This window comes from Petromyzon marinus, chromosome 2 (genome assembly GCF_048934315.1).
Source record: "Petromyzon marinus isolate PM22_M1 ecotype Great Lakes invasive population chromosome 2, UKy_Petmar_22M1.pri1.0, whole genome shotgun sequence".
Taxonomy (NCBI): domain Eukaryota; kingdom Metazoa; phylum Chordata; class Hyperoartia; order Petromyzontiformes; family Petromyzontidae; genus Petromyzon; species Petromyzon marinus.
In genome coordinates, this window is record NC_133668.1 from 1,788,747 (window position 1) to 1,810,582 (window position 21,836).

The following is a 21,836-nucleotide window of genomic DNA, read 5'->3' on the forward strand; positions in this document are numbered from 1 at the left end:
GCCTGATAAAGCTAGTTGCAATTACTGGCGAAATGTCGTACTCAGATTGTAAATGTTGTGGCTTGGATTTTTAAAACACCGATGTGCTGTACTAATAACGAATTGGCATGTTGTGTTTACGTCGGGTGGTGGCTGGTTCAACGACACATTTACACGAAAAACCTATGTTAAACATGTAAGATGTCAAACAATGCTGCAGTGCATTCTGGTTCCCTGTCCAATGCCAATCTTCATCCTGCCACCAATAGCGCTGCATTACAGGGCAAGAATTTCCACCACATTAACAAGCATGACAAATAACAGCAAGACAATAAACAATTGCCTTAAAATTATTACATACAAGTATTCGGTGTAGTGATTGTTGGGTGTAAATTGGAACCAGCAAAGTATGGCAGTCCACTAGCTCACTGGAATTTATTGCCCAGTAAAGTTGCCCCGACACGCTCATTCAGTGCACACACTGCACAACACCAACACCCCACAATGCATCTTGCTTTTGTTACGTACCACATTGCATTTATTGATGTGGCAGATCCAGGGCAGGTGGGGGGGGGGATTCCAACTTTTAAACCTCTGCAAAAACTCAAAATGCTCTCGAATCAACGCTCACTCCTGAACTTTCTGTAACAGCCCTTAGATATACATTTTATCAATAGCTGGACAACACAACACTGTATTGGAGTTCAATTCAAAACCCCCTGGGATCTGCCGCTGAATCGATGTATTACCCAAGTAAGATACAGCAATGAGTATCTAACAATTGCTGTGACATGGCAATGAATGTTAATATCTTAGGGCTAAGGCTATACAATTTAAAGATTACCAGGTTATTATGAATGTGAATGTTAGGTAACTGTTTGAGGTATACCCATATATCTGCTTTCATGTCGTTTATATCAAGGGAATCTCAGCAGAGTTGTAGTGATGACATGACGCGCTGCCTGTGGGTAGTGTGCGATAACTCGTCAAAGCGCTTCAGTATTGCTCGTAAGGTCAATCAATTGTTTGAAACCCAAACTTGAATACTGTCCTGCTAAATTACCAGTTACCAACTTTACCAACGACAATGGTACAATTCAGCATCTGTCATGTCATTGCAAAGTATTTAATAATAAATATGTCTAGCCCCCCAGCTGCATGGAACTAAGCAGTCTGTATATGCAAGCTCAATAAAGTAAGCTCAGGATTTAATTTCTTACAGTGTTAGAACTTAGAAATTGTACAAAAAAAACAGGGCAACACTGAGTCAGGCAATTTTAAAATGCAACAAATGTTTAAAGTTGTTTACACATCTGTTAAAATGCCATATTTTCCATTCTGCAGATAAAATATCAAGCCTAATTAATTAAATTGTTCACAACAGTTTTCCTTTCAATATGTCCATGTTTATGACACTAATCCCAGCAATGGTATTCCATATTACATACTGTATTCAGTGTTTATTCAAGGCCATATGTCTTGTTTAAACACCACCCGTATTTGCTGGATTACCAAATTGTATGGCTCCTATGAGATTTTCGCTTGTAAAACACCATAACTGGGCTCCACACCCCCATACATCCTCCTTGTGTTTAATGATGAAGCTGTCCATAGTCAAATTACTGCACTGAGTCGGACTGCTGCGGAACAGCATACATTTCTCCATTAGGTCTTCTGGCTTCTCAGGAATTCCTCAAGTTTTCACTGCAGAACGAGGCCCACCTGCATAAGGGCAAAATAAGAACAGGTTGCACTCAAATTCAAATCACACCACTGCGTCAAGATGCAAAACGTGTAAATAGGCATCCACTCGCAAACTCATCAAAACAATGATTTTGATATTAATGTTTTCAGAGAGTCTCAAGCTTCTTTTGCATGTCTGATGTAGATGCAGAGCAACTACAAGTTCACATTCAGGTGGTCAAGCCAGACAACCCTGTCATATATCAACAATTTATATGTGAACTGATATGCAATTGAATACAATCACATATCAATTGACCAATCTAATAATCTCAAGTAAAACGAACTGTTTTCAAATAATTTCTTATTGAAAATCAATGTATTATGGAATTTGAAAACTATGACCCGCAATAAAGCAACAACCGTCCCCAATGTTCTTTAACTTTGCTAAACATCCAGACTAAGGTATGAAGTTGAAATTTCAATCATACACTTAGGAAATGTAATGACCAGACAACCACCACATCAGCAATGGCAAACACCAGCAGCCCAGACTAGATTGAAGCCGAATGTCGAGATTTTCCACACAAAGTACTGTGCGTTTTCATTCCAAGTCCTACTAAACTTTGAAACTCATTACCGGTCTTCCAATCTGTAAATATGTATATTTTTTAACCTGATTCTAAGCATTTAACTAATTTTATGTGTCTAGATTGGTCTTCAGCAACTTGAATTTACAAATACAATGAGGGGTCAAGACTTAGACAATCACAAATTATTTTTTAAAAGATGCTAACTTATGGTTTACCTTCTCGGGCCCCATTTGGGGACAGCGCCAGTTGTAGAGGTAATACTGCAGATTGCCGTCACCAATGCCGAACTTAAGCTTCTCCAGGAAGGTTTTGTTCTCCATTAGGTCTAGCGCGTTAAACACATCGAACCCTTTCTGCAGGGAGACAAGGTGTGGAGGAGTTACAGTATGTAATTTCCACAGGCCAGCAACACACAAGCCTAGAAATATCCTTTGGGTCTTTCGGTAAAGTCACGTAGATAGGGTCAAAGAAAAGAACAAAAAAACTACGTTTCGAGCACAACACAAGCGATCTATCTACGTGACTATACCGAAAGACCCAAATAATATGAATTCCTGCAGTCACGAAAGCTTTAAGCCAAGCTTAGAAATATTTCAAACCGTTTCCATCTTCAACTGAGCAGCACTCATATCAGTAAAATGCATTAAACGTTTGCTGTATGATGGTAAAGATTATTTATAAGATCATAAAAAGCGTGGCAAGACACTAGTTTTAAAACACAATCATTCATAACAACACATTTGGTTAACACAGCACATTAAGACTAAGTGTTACAATAAACCAAACATCAGCAAGATATGACTTCATATTTTTTTCCTATCAATTTAGTATTACAAGGAATCGAGTTTAAAGTCAAATACACTAATATATGGGTAAAATAATTTGTGTGCAGAAAGGCAAAACCCACGAAGGAAATGGACCTGTATTTGGTAAACTAGCATCGAGTAGTTGCTGTTTGTAATCAAATACAAAGCTCGTACACTCCTCTATCTCACCAATTTGGCCAGGACTAGCGCGTCGTTCATGAGCTCGAGCAGTGGCGTCTTGGTGTGCACGTTGTAAAAGGAGTAAGCTGCCTTCAGAGTCTTGTGCACTGCGTGGTGCATCACGGTGGAAGGGAGCGTGTAGAAGCTCAGGAAGTCCGTTATCTCCTTAGACTCGGGATTCTGCGCTCGCAGGAAAGGTTACAAGTGAAACACGTTAGCGGATACAGAATTCTCCATAACAGGTTTTTTTTTAGATTGCGTAAAATGAAATGTGTCGTTAAACCCGCCATCACCCGACAGCCAATTAGTAAAGTTTGTGTCGGGTGGTGGCGGGTTTAACGACACATTTATATTTACGCGATCTAACGCAAAACAACCTGAATATTGGACTCAAAAGTCCGTGTTAAACTGGATACAGAATTTTGTTTGTGAATTATAGATCTTATTAGGGGTGGTGGCTTGGCTTTATGTTCCCACCTCCACGATGAACGTGTCGATGATGCCTTCTCGCGGCAGCAGCCAATGGGACACCTCCTCCTCGTCCATCACTGGCGTCAGGTGAAAGCGCTGCAGGTAGAGGAGCAGCAACGCGTGCACGCGCTTCACGTCACGCGCCTCCATTGGCCGGAGCCCTTGCGTCTTCAGATCCTGGGTGAAGGGAAGTGGACGAAAGACGGAGAAACAACAACAATAATAAGTTCCTGTATAACAAGCAGACTCCTAGATAAACTAAACATTCAAATTACATCAATACTTCGTCAAAAGAAACGTGAAAGAATGCAATAGTCTCACGTATTATTCCACTTATCCATTCAAAAAGAGGCTTATTGTCTCACTTTTTTGTCACCTGGCTTGAAAGGCTCCCTACCTAATCGTTTTGCTGTTCATTTACACTCCATAAGTTTTGTGCTGCTAAGCCCTTTACTGGCAGCATGGTGCAAGTGTGCATCAGGACAGGACGAAGATTGTTCTTGAAGGAACACCCAACGGCATATTTTTATCAAGAAAAAAAATGCACAGATGACTGTAATTGTCAATCGTCCTCACACGTGTACGAATTACCAACAAGAATAAAGGTGGCCCACCTCTGGCAGGCGGTAGAGCTTCAGGGTGCGCTGCATGGTCATGTTCCTGCTTAAGTGAGAAAACTTGACGTCGATGAGTTTCCGCGGGTTCAGCGAGCGATGCCAATACCTGCAAGAGAAGGCCAAGATCGTTTCACACTTCTCTCTCACGCACACCAGAAAGATATGGGGATTAACTGTTTTGAAGGAAGATACAACCCCAAAAATAGTTATCTTGGAGATAAGTAGGCTGTCCAGCACAAGTGTGAGGCTCTGACAATTACATTTTATTTGATAAATTATGGTCAGTCATCAGTGTATTATGTAGAACTTTTCGCACTGTACGTAGCCAACCGTGCTAATCGGAGGTGCGAGGGAAGGACAAAATGCCAATTGTGATGTCAATTGTGTCATAATTATATACTTGACTGTATGTTAAAGTATATTTCCATTTACAACGCTTCAACCTTCAAACAGCTCGAACACACAAAACCTAGTGACATTTCCCAAGAGCATGTGTATACAAATAACATTACCCTCCAATGCCTTTATCCACATTGTGCTTCGGGACACCACACAGTTAAAATTGATTGTTTCAGAAGGCAGGCGGAGTGGGCGCGTGGGCAAGGGGAGGCAAACCTGCAGGTGGACACAGGCTTGGGGAGCACGACGCCAGCCGTGTACACAGCCTGGAAGATGCCCTCGCGGTTGACGCGGCGCGTGATCTCTCGGATCAGCACGGGCGCCACACGCTTGGAGCGCAGCTTCTTGTGCACGCACAGAAAGTTGATCTCCACCATCTTCTTCATACTGCGCTCGCACAACGGGCGTTTATTAAAATGCGGCGTATGGTGGCTGCGACTGGTTTTTGTGTTGTATGGAAAATAATGTATGTGACAATATATGATGCACATCTACAAATTCTATATGTTTAACATATTAAAAGGAAATTTTACAAGGCAATGCAAGGAATCAGTTGACAACATCAACACGTGAATAAACTATGTTTCTGTAGGTGCAAGTCATTGATTTGACTGCAATCATTTATTTCAAATGTGCAGCAGGGGGTGTTTGTAATATGGCCAAATGCCACTGTGAGTTGTGCGCCTGTTTTACAATTGAAAGGTTGCCTAATAGAATTAGTCGTATGACTGAAAAGACAACCGTGGTTGTACTTTGGGCAAGATTTGCCTCTACAATGGAAATGTGGAATTTACACCTTTGCCTGACAGCCATCAAAAGAGATGAGTATCACACACCTGCTTGTTTGAGGAGACAATCCGATTTTAACTTCAGGATTTAAATAACATAAAAAGTTTAGCCAATGACCACAATGCATATATGAGCTTGCCCCATGTTTCCCCACTCACACGTCGTAGATGCGGATGGTGGCTGGAACGGCGCTGATGAAACCAACCAGCTTTTTGTTGGAGACAACACGAACGCCGCAATGCCACTGGGACATCCAACGCGGGGGACGCAGGGCCCTGAAGCATTCAGAGAGATTCTATGTTAACTTTACCAGCATATTAAAGGAACAAAGCCTAAAAATAAGATTACTGACAATACCACAAATGCATACTAATATTCAAAATCGCTACAGTTTGTTTTATTGAAAAGAGGCAATGTTGCTACACTTACCATTGCAGGAACTCTGGGGAGTAGTCAAAGCGAAACATGTTGTCATCATCCTCGACATAGTTTTCATTCAAGAGCGTGTACAGCTCTTTCAGCTACAGCGGTCCACACGCACACACAAAACACCCATTACACAGTTACAACACCTTCAGTTCACGATATTTCTTTAAACTTTAGTGACCTATCTTTAACCTTTAACTGTACATTTTTTTTAATGAAGTCACCTGATAGTTTTCTAATGATCATTGCACTGCCAACTGATAATTGTTTGGGTGATCTGTTTACCTTTCTTGTACTTGCACTACTATCGTGTTTTTGTTGTTGTTTGTTGTTGTAACGGTTCTTACCGGCCCCTACTGTACATCTGTAAAAAAGATGCTCATCGGATTTCTCCCAGTATAAATACAAATTGTAATGCTGATAAAATTCATGACTCGATTGTTAAACTACTAGAAACAGTCAATTGTATGACACTTGTCTTAGGGGTATATGCGTCACCCACCACAGCGGCATTGCTGATGTCAAGAGTGTCCCACGCGAAACCAGCGGGCAGAGAGTACGGCTCCTGCCTCACACTATCCTTGTCGGGCTCTATGGGCCCATGCACAGTGACATCCTCATCTGTAAAACACACACACGCACGCTTATCTTCAAATGAAATTAATAACACCGTGCACATGATTCCCGACGTCAAAGTGTCACATTATAATTCACCTCTGCCATCAGAATGAAAATGTGCATGAACACAGAAATGGAGAGGCTGCGGATGTCTTAAGGCCAACTTATAACGATATCTAAAAACAAACAATTCGTCAATAACACTGCCTTTAAATTGAAAAGAATATATAACAGGCGACGCTTCAGCACGATGGCCCTCCTTCATAGTACATAGAGGTGGCAGAGAAATATTGGGTACGAGTTGGACGCTGCACGTTACATCATGGGGCCTGAAAGGAAAATACAAAAAACGTTTCCTGTTAATAAATTTTTGAATTGGCATATGAATAGTTACCTATTAGTAGCTATTAATAAACTAACCCTTCAATAATCAAAAACAGTATGAAACACGTTAGTATTGAAAGTATTATTATAAAATCTTGCTGGCGCATTGCGCTATCGCAAGAATGGTTTTAGTATGGACGTATACATGCTGAACATATTCCGCACTGTACGTAGCTAACTGTGAGGTTAATGCGTAATAAACTTAGTGATGCATTCCTGGGCCCAATTATAAGTTCAAATTGGATAAGAATTCTCCAGACATGTAAGGGTCAAAATGGATAAAGGGACTTGCAATGGTTTGAATTTCCTGCACCTTGCAAGCAGGGGAGGGTCATTTATCGGAGGAAATATAAAACGAGTTTTATATGTATTTTTAGCCTTGCTTTCCAATATTATTGAGAAATGAAATGTCTTATGTAAACAAATGTGTGCTCCAAAATGAGGCACACTATATTTTTACCTAAAAAGGGATAAGGTTTGTCAAGCACGCAATAATAAAGCAATGTTTTAAGTGAAGGTGAGATGTTCACTCAGTCCTGCCAGCTGAACGGTATTAAATTTGAAAATGAGGTGGCCCTTCTATCATATTTCTGACATGTCACTGGTGCTATGGTCCCCAATGTTGAAGTGACGAGCCAGTGGTTTGGGCTTGTCTGCATCGTGAGCTGAACGAAGATGTTGGGTAAGCTATCACCGAGGCATTCACCAGTGTTTTTGAATGCAGTGGAGGCCACAGTGTTTGCGCGTGATGCAAAAAAACCTGAATGTTGGTTGTGCATGTAAACTTATGGTATGTCAAAAATTATGCTCTGGGTAATTTGATCTATGCATCAGTCGACAGGAAGATACACATGTTACAGCATCTCCTATTACATGGGAAGGTGCCTGGAATGCTATTGTTGGTGTTTCACAGAGCTGTTCTGAAAGTTCTGCGGAATGCACCCGGCGGGTGGTTTCCTTAATAATGTTGTCAGTTTGTATCATTCCTTAGGATATCCAAATTGTTAAGGATTTTTTTAATATGCAGGTTTGATGGGTGGTATGTCAGGACAACTGACACCCTATCCTGTCTTTTGGTTAACTACTTGCATGTTGCTTCACAATCTACTGAGAAGGGACATTGGTATGCAGTTGACTACCTCTTCAGGGTATTGGTTTGCTGTGAAAAACCTCTCATTTCATTGGCTTAGTTATCAAAATCTCCATCGTTGCTGTATAAGCGCTGGAGGTGGAGAAACTGTGAAAATGGTATATTGCCTTCTTGGTGTGAACAGCCTCTGCTTTTTGGACATCAACAAGTCCATCCAAGAGGATACACTAGCCATTCATGTTATGCAAACTAAGAGACTCAACACTCCTACCTAATCAACACATTATCACACTCTCCCCACAATGTTTTCCTTTTAAGACAGTGTTATTGATGAATGCATTTATTTTGTACTTTGTGCACCACTAACAATGCAGTATGACCAACTAATTAGAAAAAAAATCTGTAAAGATAACTGGAAGTAATCAGGGCTTGAATGTTTGCCTATAGGCTTTGATATTTCAGCACGGTGGTGAGAATGTGTAATGCGGAATCATTAGTTTTATTCATTTAGAATGTGTTAACATGGCTGATAATAGGCACCACAGTGCAGGTTGTTTTCTTGACACGTCACGTGCACTTGACAGAGACCATTCGTAGAAATGTGTCTTTAGGGAAATTGAAATAACGTGCAATGATTAGTATTTTTAGTACTTAAACGGACATTGTCTACGATGTTAGAAATACATATTTGTATTCATATTCTAAAACACAGTTGAAGGAACGACTTTGGTTGGCTTGATATTAGTCCGCTTCTATTATTTGTTATACTATTGTATGTTTGTCTTGGCGAGACAGGCGACCGTTGCTTCATCAGCAGCGTGGAGGGCCCTGAGAACACCGTCGAGTCCAATCAGGGGCCACTCGTCGACAAAATGCGACATGGTCTGTCGCTAACCACATCCACGTAATGGGTTGTCATTCTGGACCAAGGTGTGCAGGTATTATATGATTAAATGTATTTTGTTCAGGCCAAACTAAATAATGAGATTTATCATCCTGCCAGAACGCTCCTACATAAAAAAAATGTTTTAAATGCAACAGACACACACTGTTGTATGCCAAGTAATGTTTTAAAATGAGGCAGTCACAACAATGTATCGCGTGCCCTTCTCTAGCTACAGGCAAGTCCACCCCATTAGTGAGAAAGCAAGGGTAAACAACTGTACATGTGCAGTGGCACCAGCCGACACGTACCAAGCTTAGGGACGGGCTGGGTGTCCCAGAACTGGTAGTTGCGCTTGCTGGCCTCCTCCAAGTTGCGTGCAGGGCCCGGGCAGACATTGAGAAGCTCCATTGCGCGCTGCAGATCCTGCAGCTTCTGCACCGGAACGGCGGTCACGGCATTACCCTTCACATACGGCAGTGACCCGCATCAAGTAACAAAGACGATTTACAACTATGCGAATGCCACGTGCTAACCGAAACTGCACGAGCTTTATGCCAAACCAACGGCTATACGGTTGCGAGAGAATATATTACGTAAACTCTAACCAATCAGCAGTCAATCAAAGCCCAAGATCTAGCACGCCAGTGCACGTCAGTGTGACACAACTGCAAGAGAAGACTAAAGTCTTGGATCTACCTTGACATCCTGCGAATCTGAAGCAGAGTCGGACTTTGTAAGTCCTTTTTCCTTTTTCCTCTTTTGCTTCTTTTTCTTCTTCTTTGCTGCAGCGGGATCCCCACTGGGACTCCTAACGCATAAACACGCAGCACAGGTTAGGGTGAGCGTGGCAAGCTGGAGAGAGGCGAGTGTGAGAGTTCAGGAAGTGGGTCACCTAGGATAGGGTCAAGCACATGGCAGTGAGCAGATGAGGAGGCAGTTTTTAAGGTGACGTGTGGTTAGAGCGAGTTAAAATGTAGGAAGTAGAAGAGAGATATGGAGTGGGTTGTGCTTTCAGGTGTAGAGTGATGTGAGATAGGTGGTGATGAGGAAATGCGAGGATGAAGGATGATGAATGACGAGTGCAGGATACAGATGGTGAAATGATACGCAACAATGAGGTATAATGACATGTGTTGATCAGGTTATGTTATTTATGTGATCAAGTGTAGGTTGATGATTTGTAGCTGTAATAAAGTATAATGATGACGTGTGATGTAAAATTATGACGCAAATGCACAGACAACTTGCGATGTATGTTGAACTTCTTTCGCGCCGTACGTAGCCAACCATGCTACTGTGAGGTGCAGGAAAAATGACACTAAGCAGAGTTGAGTCTGGATAGTGAGGATGGGCAGGTGTTACAGGCTGTTGCTGCAGGGATACCATGGGTGCAGCATACGGCAATGGAGAAAGCGTCATTGCTTGACTGTACTGTACTTCAATGCTCCTTCGCCCTGTATCAACCCGCATTTGGCTTACGAAGTTAAGTTTGGGCAGATCACTCCCCTTAAAGAATGGAAGAAGCTCCCACACAGCAGCGGGTTGATAAAAAGGGTTGTACGTGTACACGGTGTGTGAAGGTGATCCATTGTGTGTTTCGCACCGATGTGTGGAATTTAACAAGGTGCACGTGCAATGGCAAGGTCAACGATGATGACGAGGTGTGATGACGTGTCACGATGATGACGAGGTGTGATGACGTGACACCAACAACTGCTCGTGGCCTCAGTGTGCCATGCGATGAGTAATGACGATGTTCTTCTATGTGGGATGATGAAAAATAAAGCACTAGGCATGTTTGTGCGATTTGGGTGAATGTTTAACGAAACGTTGTAATTACCCCGCGTACATTTGGTGACGGCATGTATGTGTAATTATGACGAGAGGATGTGCGCGGTGAAAGGGGGGGGGTATTTGTTTGTGGTGGTGATGAATAATAATGATGCGTAATTACGAGGTTAACAATGCACAAGTTGAATGTGGGATAAGGTGCAATGAGAGGGAGAGTCGTCCCCCACCTGCTTTGGAACCCCCCGCGATAGCGAATGCGTGGCAATAGTGCAATTACAACGAAGTGTAGTAATAATGCTTGCCCCAGTCCCTTAACATTTGTCATGATGATGCACGTGATGTGCAATGGTGAGGTGTGATCATGAAATATAAAGCCGACGACACATGTAAACGATAAGCTTATAGTCATCACCGTAACGAGGAGCAATCCCCTCCGCTCATCTTGACATGTGATTGATGATGATGTGTGATGATGATGTGTGATGATGATGTGTGATGATGATGATGTGGGATGACGAAGTATGGGCGATGATGTGCAACCGCGTTTAACGATGACGATTGATGACGGGCAGTCGTGTGCGTCTCAGATCGCCGTGTTGAACGACGCGTGGCGAACACGAGGGTGGGAATGCAGCAAACTAAAGAAAATTGTACTCTACTCTGGACGTCCGTTCTATGCTCCCCCCCCCCCGCCATCGTCAACTCGTCTGAAACCCGCGTGGCGACCGGCGCAAAGCCAAATTGACCGCCACGACCCGCAACGGTGGATTTACTAAAACAAAAAAAAATTGGATGTAGATGATGATGGTGAAGACGACGACGCTGATCGTACGTACGACAAAATGTGTAACGTTGATGTGTGACGACGAGTGTGAAGACGACGATGATGATGACGACGGCGGCGGATTAGAAGTTGGCCGCTCTTTTTCGTCACGTTGAAATGAAGATGCTCGTTGGACGAGGCGTCTTGAAGCGTGACGAGGTGTTAATGACAGCTCGGCTGAATGATGACTGAATGACGACGGCGATGAGGATCGGCAGTCACTGTAACGTGCCGTCTGTGATCGCCGTGTCGACCATCGTGGGTCCCGGTTGTACTCGTGCCGATGATCGAGTAATGAAGAGGGTTGGGGGTGTTAAAGATTAATGAATAACCTTACGTTGATTTTTAAAACGACGGAGTTTAACTATGACAACGAGGTTGTAAGCGCTACGAACAATTACGTTTGATAATGGCAACGTTAATGAAATCACGGGCGACGCGAGGGTTAACGATGAGCCGGTAATGTTGCTGGTTAAGATAAATTCGAATACATTCTAATTCACGATGTGTATGTAAGATTGTAATAGTTTTAGTTTATTTAATCAGGCGATAACCCAAGCGACCAAAAGTCACACTTTGCAACTGGATAAGACGTTTAATGGCGATAATGAAGATGATGGGGATATATACGTCTCAAGATCGTGATGTTTAATGTGAAGAGGTGGCATTGATGAGGTATTCTGCTTGTAACGATAAGTGCAATAATCGCGCGGTGTGTTTCATGGTCGAATATGACGAGGTGGAACGATGGTGAGTTAATGCTACGAATGCGTACATACAATGTGTGATATCGATTAGCTAATTAGCAAGGACTAACGCGCAATAATCGTCACACTTGACGATTAAAAACACTGCTACTGATGAGGTGCCCTGGTACTACCGCAGCGCAATTATTACAATGAGGTACAACAATCGGCGGTGTAATGATAATGACGAGGTGAAACGCTGCTGCCGCTGCCGATGTGTGACGGTACTGGCCGCAAGAACGTCGAAGTTCAGCCGCGACCGATGAAAAGACAACAGACGCGTGACGAACGTCGCCGATGATTCCGATGCCGACGAAGCCGAGTCGCCCATTCCTTCCTCCTGGGCCTCAGGTCGCGCGGGGTCGACCACCGCCACCCAGACACACAACCCCCGCGACTCTCGCTCAACGCCGCCTTCACCCACACCCTCGTCCACCACCTACTCTCCATACCCGTCGTCGTGCTCGGCCTCGTCCTCGTTGTCGCCGTCGATGCCGCACGTGTCGGGGTCTTCGAGCTCGAGGCTCTGAGCGCTCAGCGCCGACTCGGAGTCTTCCGCCATCGCGGCCGCACCGCCCGGTCCCGGCCCCCCCCCGGTCCAGCGCGCCTGCGCGAAAGTGCCGACGGCCAATCAGAGCTCGCGCATGCCGTCACGTGACGCGCGGCGGCGGTGCGCGGACAGAGCGATCGTGCACCGCGCACGCGGCCCCGGCTTCCGTTTACAGCCCAGCACCCCCCACCCCTCACCACCCCCCACCACCACCCCCCACCACCACCCCCCTCCACCCCCCACCACCCCCCACGACCCCCCACGACCCCCCACCACCCCCCTCCACCACCACCACCCCCCACCACCCCCCACCACCACCCCCCACCACCACCCCTCACCACCACCACCCCCCACCACCCCTCACCACCACCACCCCCACCACCCCCACCACCCCCCTCCACCACCACCACCCCCCACCACCCCTCACCACCACCACCACCCCCCTCCACCACCACCACCCCCCTCCACCACCACCACCCCCCACCACCCCCCACCACCCACCCCACCAACCCCCCACACCACCATCACCACCCACCACCGTTCGCGCCTCTCTTAGCCGGCCGACTAAGCATGCACCGTGCGAAAGTGTGAGGGCCGCGTGGTGACGTCGGCACGTAACGTGGGTGAGTGGGCTGCGTGGTGACGTCGGCACGCAACGTAAGCGAGTGGGCCGCGTGGTGACGTCAGCACGTAACGTGGGCGAGTGGGCGGCGTGGTGACGTCAGCACGTAACGTGGGCGAGTGGGCTGCGTGGTTTTCAGTCTCAGTTAAGTTTATTTTGGTATAGCCCTGTGAGCCATTCGGCTCTTGAATCGGGTGCAATCGCAACAAACAAAAAACACGAACAAAAAAACATCTTAAAGTGACTATGTGACTGTGCAAACAGAAAATACAGGAAAAAAATATCAAAATATTCCTGAAATAGCACCGTACACCAACGCTGTGTGCAAAAATCCCATAAATGACGTCACGCACCTAGGGGGGGGGGGGGTCAGACATTTGTGACGATGTGTGACGAGGGGGGGGGGAGTTGAGAAATGTGACGTCACATCAAAATGCGCAACTTTAAATAAAAATAGACAACACGTTCTACTTCATGAAATAGACTTTTAAATAAATGTTTCTCCTACAACATCAGTGTGCAGCGCCACATTAAAAACAAACTACAATGACAATAGTTTAAAGCGATTTGAAGCATGTTTATATATTTTTTTTGGGGGGGGGGCAGAGCTTTGTGACGTCATTTTTGAGGGGGGGGGGTCTGACCTTTTGTGATGCCGTGTGACGAGGGCGGGGGGGTCAAAAATAGTCAAAAATCGAGTGACGTCATTTATGGACGGCCCCAAAGCGGTACACGCGATCCACGACCCCAAACGAGATAAGAACTCGTCACGATTCCTGTTGCAAATCGATTCAAGAACAAATTGTCTCAACTTGACCCAATCGTTCGCATTGTTTATCGTTTCCCCCAGCCCCTTCTCTCTCTGTCACGTCTACCAGGTCTGCTCGCGAAATTGTCCCACCGTGTATCTCTGACTGAGAATTCGCGCCACATCGTAAATTATCGATACGCCGCTCTCCACTGTTCGATTCGTGAATCGCTGTGCGCATGCGCGGCGTGCTTGGTCGCTAGGGGAGACGAGAAGACGCGGGGCGCCGCGTGTCCGGGATAGCCACACCTCGTCACCCACCTCGACACTTACCCGTCACCCACCTCGTTACCCACCTTGTCACTCACCTCGTCACCCACCTCGACACTCACCTCCTCACCCACCTCGTCACCCACCTCGACACTTACCCCGTCACCCACCTCGTTACCCACCTTGTCACTCACCTCGTCACCCACCTCGTCACCCACCTAGTCACTCATCTCGTCACCCAACTCGACACTCACCTCCTCACCCACCTCGACACTCACCTCGTCCACCACCTCGACACTTACCCCGTCACCCACCTCGACACTCACCTCGTCCCCCACCTCGTCACCCAACTCGACACTCACATCGTCACCCACCTCGTCACCCACCTCGTCACCCACCTCGACACCTCGACACCCACCTCGTCACCCAACTCGACACTCACCTCGTCCCCCACCTCGTCACCCAACTCGACACTCACATCGTCACCCACCTCGTCACCCACCTCGACACTAACCTCGTCACCCACCTCGTAAACCAACTCGACACCTCGACACCCACCTCGTCACCCAACTCGACACTCACCTCATTCATCTCATCTCATCAGCCATCTCGACACCCACCTCGTCACCCACCTGGACAAAAGACAAACACCCCCCACCCCAATCCACTCCTGGCCACCGACCCTCAATCCTCACTGCTCGTTCCGCTCGTCACTCCTTCCTCGTCACCCATCGTCGCTCTTCTCACCTCCACCTCGTCACTCCTCCTCCCGGCGATGCCGCAAACGTCCTCGTTGAGCGGGAAGAAGCTGCAGGAACTCGCCGAGTCGCTGAGCAAACGCGTCAAGCACTGTGAGTTGCATCATCAGCATCACGATCACGATGACAGCCGAGTCTGAGCGATGTCCTCCTTGCTACGCGCGTGGCCTCTAAACCCCGCTCTGTGGAGGAGGCGGCGGCGAGGGTGGGTGGATCACACGCGGATTGTTGCCAAACTTCCCCCCCCCCCCCTCTTCTTCCCGTGGGGAAAGGGGGGGGTGTCAGTGGCGAAACGTCGTACTCAGATTATAAATGCTGTGGCTTGGCTCCCCAACACACCGGTGGTGCTGTACCAGTGACGAATTGTCCACGTTCTGTTTACGTGACAACCCTTTACTGGTTGGTTGTGTCGGGTGGTGGGCGGGTTTTAACGACACAGCATTTATATATTTACGCGATCTAACCCCCTACCCCCACCCCTCTATTATGGATGATATTGGTCGCGAAAGTGTTAACGCATTCACAGAGGACAGCAGAGCTCGGGCACTTAATTGGTGGTTCTGGCTCACCGCGTGGCTGATGCTGCTGCTGCTTTCCCCGCCTCGTCTGTGGTTCCTCCTCGCGTCTCTGCGGCGTCTTCTCTTATGAGAGTCAAGTGAATATTCCTCGATTCCCATGGCGTCGACCAATCTATAGCAACAACCACTGTTCACTACGCTAAGCAGCAAGTGGTAGCTATTTTATCTACCCCCAAGTGGGATGATCTGCTGAGTCAACCAGGGTATGAACTTGTAACCTGATTACGAGCCGCTTGCTCTGCTGCTCAAACCTGTAATGCCAAGTATTGCTTGATGAAAACGCATACACGGGATGCGTTGTACAACATAGCTGGAATCGCTCTTAAATCTGGTATGGGGCCCGTCCATAAATGACGTCACGCACCTGGGGGGGGGGGGGGTCAGACATTTGTGACGCTGTGTGACGAGCGGGGGGGGGTTTAAAAATGTGACGTCACGTAAAAATGCGCAACTTTAAATAAATATAGACAACACGTTCTACTTAATTAAATAGACTTTTTTATACATGTTTTCTCCTACAACATAAAAGTGCAGCGCCACAATAAATACGCACTAGATTGACAATAGTTTAAAGCGATTTGAAGCATGTTTTATTTTCAAAATGGAAATATGGTTTGGGGGGGGGGGGCAGAGCTTTGTGACGTCATATTTGATGGGGGGTCTGACTTTTTGTGACGCCGTGTGACGAGGGGGAGGGGTCAAACATCGTCCAAAATCGCGTGACGTCATTTATGGACGGCCCCTATGCATTTGTTGCCTACAGTAGAAGTCGCTCGCTACTGCTCGTCACTTTTACGCAATGTTGTCACGAGGAAAACCCAAAAAGTCGCTCTATCTAGTGACAAGATCGCACGTCGCACCGCTGACGTCAATCAGGCTGCCCTCTGAGAGCTCTCTGCTGTCCCCATGTGTGTGCGTATGTGCCATGCGTGCAGTTACCCGCAAGGAAGTGGAGGATCTGCTGGGATTCTACACAACGCTGCTCGCCAGTTTCACGGAGAGACGGCCCAGGGCCGGCCTGGAGCGAAACCCGTTCAGGAGCATTCTGCACAACATGTTCAACATGACGGACGACATGATCATGGACAGAGGTGACCAACTGGCTAACGCTGTCACGTTTCCCCCATCCCCCTCCCCTCTTTGGTTAACATTGGTTGAAGCAAGCCTCAGGGCTGACGGTACACTGAATGATGAGTTGAGCCAGTGCTGATGACATTACGCACTTCAAGAAAGCTGTGCCGCTGATGGTATGTGTAAATTAGGTGTTACACGTGGAGGGACTGATATGGGAAGGTATATTATCTGCTTATTTATATTGATTAACATGGATGTGTTTTAGGACTCAGCAGCACAGGCTTGCAACTGTTCAAACACTACTATTTAATCATCATATACTGAGGAGTAAAAATAATCATTCGCTGATAAGTGCACAAAGGAGCGTGGAGAGATGCATGTGTAATGAGAGAGTGCCATCTAATGGGCGGAAAGGGGTAGCCGCATGGCCACCACCGGGTAGCGGGTAACCAATCCCAAGCGGGGATATATCTGGGCCACAGCTAATGGGCGAAGTCAAAGGGGAACGTCCGGGAACCATCGGGAAGGTTCCACGAGGGGGCGTGGCTAGAGGCGGAGCTTAGCTCCGCCGAGAGGGATATAAGCAGGGGCAGCGGAGGACTCAGGGCGTCGGTGTGTGAAGCCTCAAGTCCGGACCGCATCGCTGCACAAGCCTCTCCTCGTCATTGACCACGTGGCGGAACCCAGCGAGGCTCGCCTCTCCTTCCGGCACGCCGCCAGCCAGCGACGGGATCAGGGAGTGGGAGAGAGGCGAACAGAGAGAACGGCTCGTCCCCAGCCATAGAGAGAGCGAAGGAAAGCATACGGGGAGAGCGGGAGTGAGCTGTGCAAGAATTATATCAATAAAAGACACCAGTCAAGATCGTCGTGGAAGTCGTTTATTACACATGCTTAAAATCACATTGAGAGACAGAAATCAGAACACATTGATGAGAAAGTGTAATGCGTGTTGGAGACATTTAATCTTCGATACTTGATTTAAGTAAAAAAAAGTGTCCCACTTTTCAAATGAGCATGATGCTCATCTCCACCAGTGACCACCTGACTGATAAAATAATATTTCCATGATATGTACCAAACCCTCCACAGGATGATCATATTTGAATACCCACAAAATCGTACCAAATGTATTAAACCCAGAGGGATGTTAAGTCGAAATAACCCATGACCATGATTTGAACTCATCACCTTCATATTGTGAGTCGAGCTCTGAACAGTCTGCCATTAGCCTTCCACGAACTTATTTTTGCAATGATGTGTTTCATTGAAGTTTTTAGGGCGTTTGACAAGGACAACGATGGCTACATCAGCAGCAAAGAGTGGGTGGAAGGACTCGCAATCTTCTTACGTGGAACGCTGGAGGAGAAGATGAAATGTAAGCACATTCGTTGATTTTTCTGTGTGACTCAGTGCATCTGCACATGTTCTTCACACAGATATTGAGTTGTTTTTATATTCTGTACTGCTTACTACTGCTTTTTAAAAGGCTACACATGTGGATTTAATATGCTGCATTTTTGAGACACATTTAAAAGTAATAATTAAACACTGAATAAACATCCCACACATAAAAATGCCCTTTTATTTAACCAGTAAAGTATCTCTAGTCTTCAGACTTTTGAAGGAAGGTCCCGCATTTGGATATTTAGCAAAATGCATGAATGAGTTTTTGGCATGCGGCAAGAGTAATTGGAGAAACCCCACACACGAGAGAATAACATGAAAAGCTCTGTGCATCAATATATGAATCCATTGCATTTCTGCCATCTCTTGGCCAACTTGCAGATAATAGCTTCATTTTTCAAACACTACGGCAGAAAGGCAATCCTTTGCATTGATATGGGGATACTACATCACATTTTCTATCATCTGTGGTGCACCGCGTGAGCTTAAACTTGTATTACCCACAAATCATTGTTTGTGCTGACGCCGTGCGCCATGGATATTGGTAGGAATTAGCCACGTGATTCCATTAATCTGTGAAAAGTTTGCAGATTACAGGGGAAACGTGGAAAACCACTTATGGCTAACTTAATCCACAATACATTTGCAGATTATAATTAAAAAAATAGACCAATAGGTGTATGTTAGTGTATGCTGAATCAATTTCTCTTGGCATTTTTAGATTTAATATTCAAGACAAAAAATTGCTAAAATCTTTTTTTATTAAACAAATTACGTCAGCAGAGGTAGGCTTTGCAACGTAAGTCAAAAAGAAAAGAATTGCAAAATACAAAACAATTAAAGTGTTACTTTGGTGCTTTTCCTGCAGCTGCATCTCTGCAACTCTCCATTAACCCTTCCCACTTAAACGGATCACAGTTTGCAGACCACTAAGCATTTCAATCGCCGGTGTACCACTTGTTACGGGAACAGATGCGAACCACCAATAATCTGTGAAATACAGGGATACACGGATTATTGGACTACAAATTATTGGACATTTGCTGTACTGCGTAAGAACATCTTTCAAACTATATAAATTGTATATCAACCAACATGGATGTTTTTACTTGGATTATGCACACTAACGGAAATCTTCAGCAAGGAATTAACTGATGACATGCATATGCTCCTGTGGACGACAGATTGCTTTGAGGTATACGACCTTAATGGAGATGGGTACGTTTCACGGGAGGAGATGTTCCACTTGCTGAAGAGCAGCTTGATAAAGCAACCATCTGAAGAGGACCCTGACGAAGGCATCAAAGACCTGGTTGAAATCACTCTGAAAAAAATGGTACTTCTTTGATCCTGGCAATGCATAAAAAGTCTGTCCCCATGCTGAAACACGCATCGTGCATGCCCCATATTAGTTGCTGGCTTCGAGTCACTGGTGAAAATTCAACATTGCTATGGCTCAAACCAGTCTCCTTGGAGGACATCCAATGTTGCTTTTTCCACACAACCCGCTGCTCATTTGATCGCCTCAAGGAACATGAGGGCTGGATCGGTGCCCAACTGGGATTTTCACTGGCAACTTCCATTTGTATGGCCACAATGCCATCCAGCTGACTTTTTATTGTGTACACTAAGAGTAAATAACACACACTCCCACCTATGTCACAGCTTAGGGCTTGTGTACTTACTAACCTCGCCTCAAGCGGTGCCCTGTGTTGAAGATTACTGGATCAATGTAATATCGTTTCAGCCTGTGTTGTATTTGTTGTGCTCTTGACATTTCAGGACCACGACCATGACAGCAGACTCTCGTATGCTGACTTTGAGCAGTCCGTCCGAGAAGATAATTTGCTACTGGAAGCATTTGGACCGTGTCTGCCCGATTCCAAAGTACGCAAATAAAACACACCGCTTCAGCAATTCTGATTTTATTATCTTAGCTTTAAACATCCCATTATATCTTATACTAGCTTTACTAGACGGCTTCGCCCAAGACTTGGATTCTTGTCTTGGATTAATGCATGGCTTACGCGGAGGGTTGGGGGGGGGGATGCGTGACGTCGGCAGGCACACTGCGTGATGCTACCGCATGCGGGTGACATCACAGATGTGACATCACAGATGTGACGTCACAGATGTGACGTCACAGATGTGACGTCACAGATGTGACGTCACCGCTCACTTGCCGTGCAAAATATATCCATTATTGCGCCTTTCCCCCCCCAAACCAAATACAAGTCTATTGCTATAATTTTTGCATTGTGTACAGTCTGGAAGCTACCCACATGCCAAATTTCAAGTTTGTTGCATGAACGGGAAGTATGCTAAATATTTCGAACAGACACATATTCACAAATTTTCCTTTGACATATATATATAGATTTCATTACCACATTAAGCATCACCAAGGATCTTGCTATAACAGTGCCCTGTATTTGTAGCTGAGCATTGTGTGGGGGTCATTACACATTACTTGACACATGAGAATCATGCAATAGTGACTAGAGGTCGTCCCACCCACTATTTGCCATATTTGCGTTACACGATATTGTTATGCAAACAATCTTCACCAAATTAACTGCACACCTTTTTTAAGGAAACCATGACCCCAAAAAGAGTACGCACATGAAGCTGTTCGGCGCAGCTGTTAACTTATCGCGGCTACATTTTTTGTGAACAGCAATTACAAATGGGGAGTGTGCAAATATGCTGGACCATGTTTATTATTATTGTTTCTCCTTTCTGTACTCCATGTTGTGAACATTTCTCTACGTTGATTTTTTACGTTTGGAGGAGTATTGATCAGTACAATATAGTAGTCAAGCTGCCTAATAACGGGCAAAACAGTGAAGCTAATTGTCTAATATTAAAACAGCTGTTTTGTTATCCGAGCAAAACGTATTACAGTGATCCTTTTGTGATGCAGAGTGCACTGGCGTTTGAAACTCAAGTCTTCAAAGACAAGAGTAGCAGCTGAAGAAAGCCCCTGAGCAGAGACCCAAGCCGCTTTCTGTGCTTTTACTTCTGTACACTCAAGTAATGTTTACAGGCAGGTGTCGACAACAAATCATGTAATGACCGGCATTTACGAATCCCGATATAATGAACCTTGTCAATGATTGTTTTTTTTCAAGTCTGCACACTAAATATTACAAATATTGCTGTTAAAATGTTGACTCGTATTTTGTCAATAAAACATTTGGCAAGCGAAACATTGTTGCAATGCAAAGTCAAGTTTGGAATTGGATTGCGTTCATCGAAGTTTCTTGCTTGTAGGACATATCTCTGTGTCAGTACGCTGTCATTTAAACGTATTTTAGGATTTGATTTGGTGCTTTCGTGACTGCAGGAATTACTCTTTGTTTTTTTCGGTAAAGTCACTTAGAAATAAGAAATCATAATGAAATAAAATTACATAATAGCATACGACGTTTCGATTGCAACGCAAGCAATTATCATCTGTGCTGCATTATATTGTTTCCAAATTTTACTAAATCTTGTTCAATTTGATGTGTTTCTCCGTCTCTCTGTGTTTCCTCTCTCTCTTAAATTTA

General features: G+C 45.3%; 2 protein-coding genes across 3 annotated transcripts; one reads left to right on the plus strand and one right to left on the minus strand.

Annotated features, from left to right (window-relative positions):
• Positions 1–389: 389 nt before the first annotated feature.
• NMT2 (N-myristoyltransferase 2) lies at positions 390–12,923 on the minus strand. 2 transcript variants are annotated; one of them, XM_032967254.2, is made up of 12 exons: positions 12,734–12,923; positions 9,618–9,729; positions 9,230–9,350; positions 6,446–6,564; positions 5,947–6,038; positions 5,676–5,792; positions 4,945–5,115; positions 4,327–4,435; positions 3,719–3,889; positions 3,251–3,421; positions 2,471–2,608; positions 390–1,701 (listed from the first exon to the last, which is right to left on the minus strand). In XM_032967254.2, the coding sequence occupies exons 1-12, from the start codon at positions 12,841–12,843 to the stop codon at positions 1,681–1,683; spliced, it is 1,452 nt and encodes a 483-aa protein (XP_032823145.1). In that variant the 5' UTR covers positions 12,844–12,923; the 3' UTR covers positions 390–1,680. The 2 variants fall into 2 exon arrangements, with proteins under 2 accessions (XP_032823145.1, XP_032823135.1); XM_032967244.2 differs by having other exon boundaries at positions 9,230–9,353; positions 12,734–12,919.
• Positions 12,924–14,244: 1,321 nt separating this feature from the next.
• CLXN (calaxin) lies at positions 14,245–21,494 on the plus strand. The gene is made up of 6 exons (XM_032967278.2): positions 14,245–15,322; positions 16,743–16,898; positions 18,152–18,256; positions 19,470–19,621; positions 20,068–20,172; positions 21,209–21,494. The coding sequence occupies exons 1-6, from the start codon at positions 15,247–15,249 to the stop codon at positions 21,257–21,259; spliced, it is 645 nt and encodes a 214-aa protein (XP_032823169.1). The 5' UTR covers positions 14,245–15,246; the 3' UTR covers positions 21,260–21,494.
• The last annotated feature ends 342 nt before the right edge of the window (positions 21,495–21,836 follow it).

What these genes read in the sequence shown, in the direction of transcription:
- CLXN (XM_032967278.2), top strand. Translation starts at nt 15,247, where the DNA reads ATGCCGCAAACGTCCTCGTTGAGCGGGAAGAAGCTGCAGGAACTCGCC. An exon ending in AAATCACTCTGAAAAAAATG is followed by an intron (nt 19,622 to 20,067) that starts GTACTTCTTTGA and finishes TTGACATTTCAG; the next exon opens with GACCACGACCATGACAGCAG. An exon ending in CGTGTCTGCCCGATTCCAAA is followed by an intron (nt 20,173 to 21,208) that starts GTACGCAAATAA and finishes TTTGTGATGCAG; the next exon opens with AGTGCACTGGCGTTTGAAAC.
- NMT2 (XM_032967244.2), bottom strand. Translation starts at nt 12,843, where the DNA reads ATGGCGGAAGACTCCGAGTCGGCGCTGAGCGCTCAGAGCCTCGAGCTC. An exon ending in AAGCCTGTGTCCACCTGCAG is followed by an intron (nt 4,436 to 4,944) that starts GTTTGCCTCCCC and finishes CTTCTCTTGCAG; the next exon opens with GTATTGGCATCGCTCGCTGA. An exon ending in CGCTAGTCCTGGCCAAATTG is followed by an intron (nt 2,609 to 3,250) that starts GTGAGATAGAGG and finishes GTCTCCCTGCAG; the next exon opens with AAAGGGTTCGATGTGTTTAA.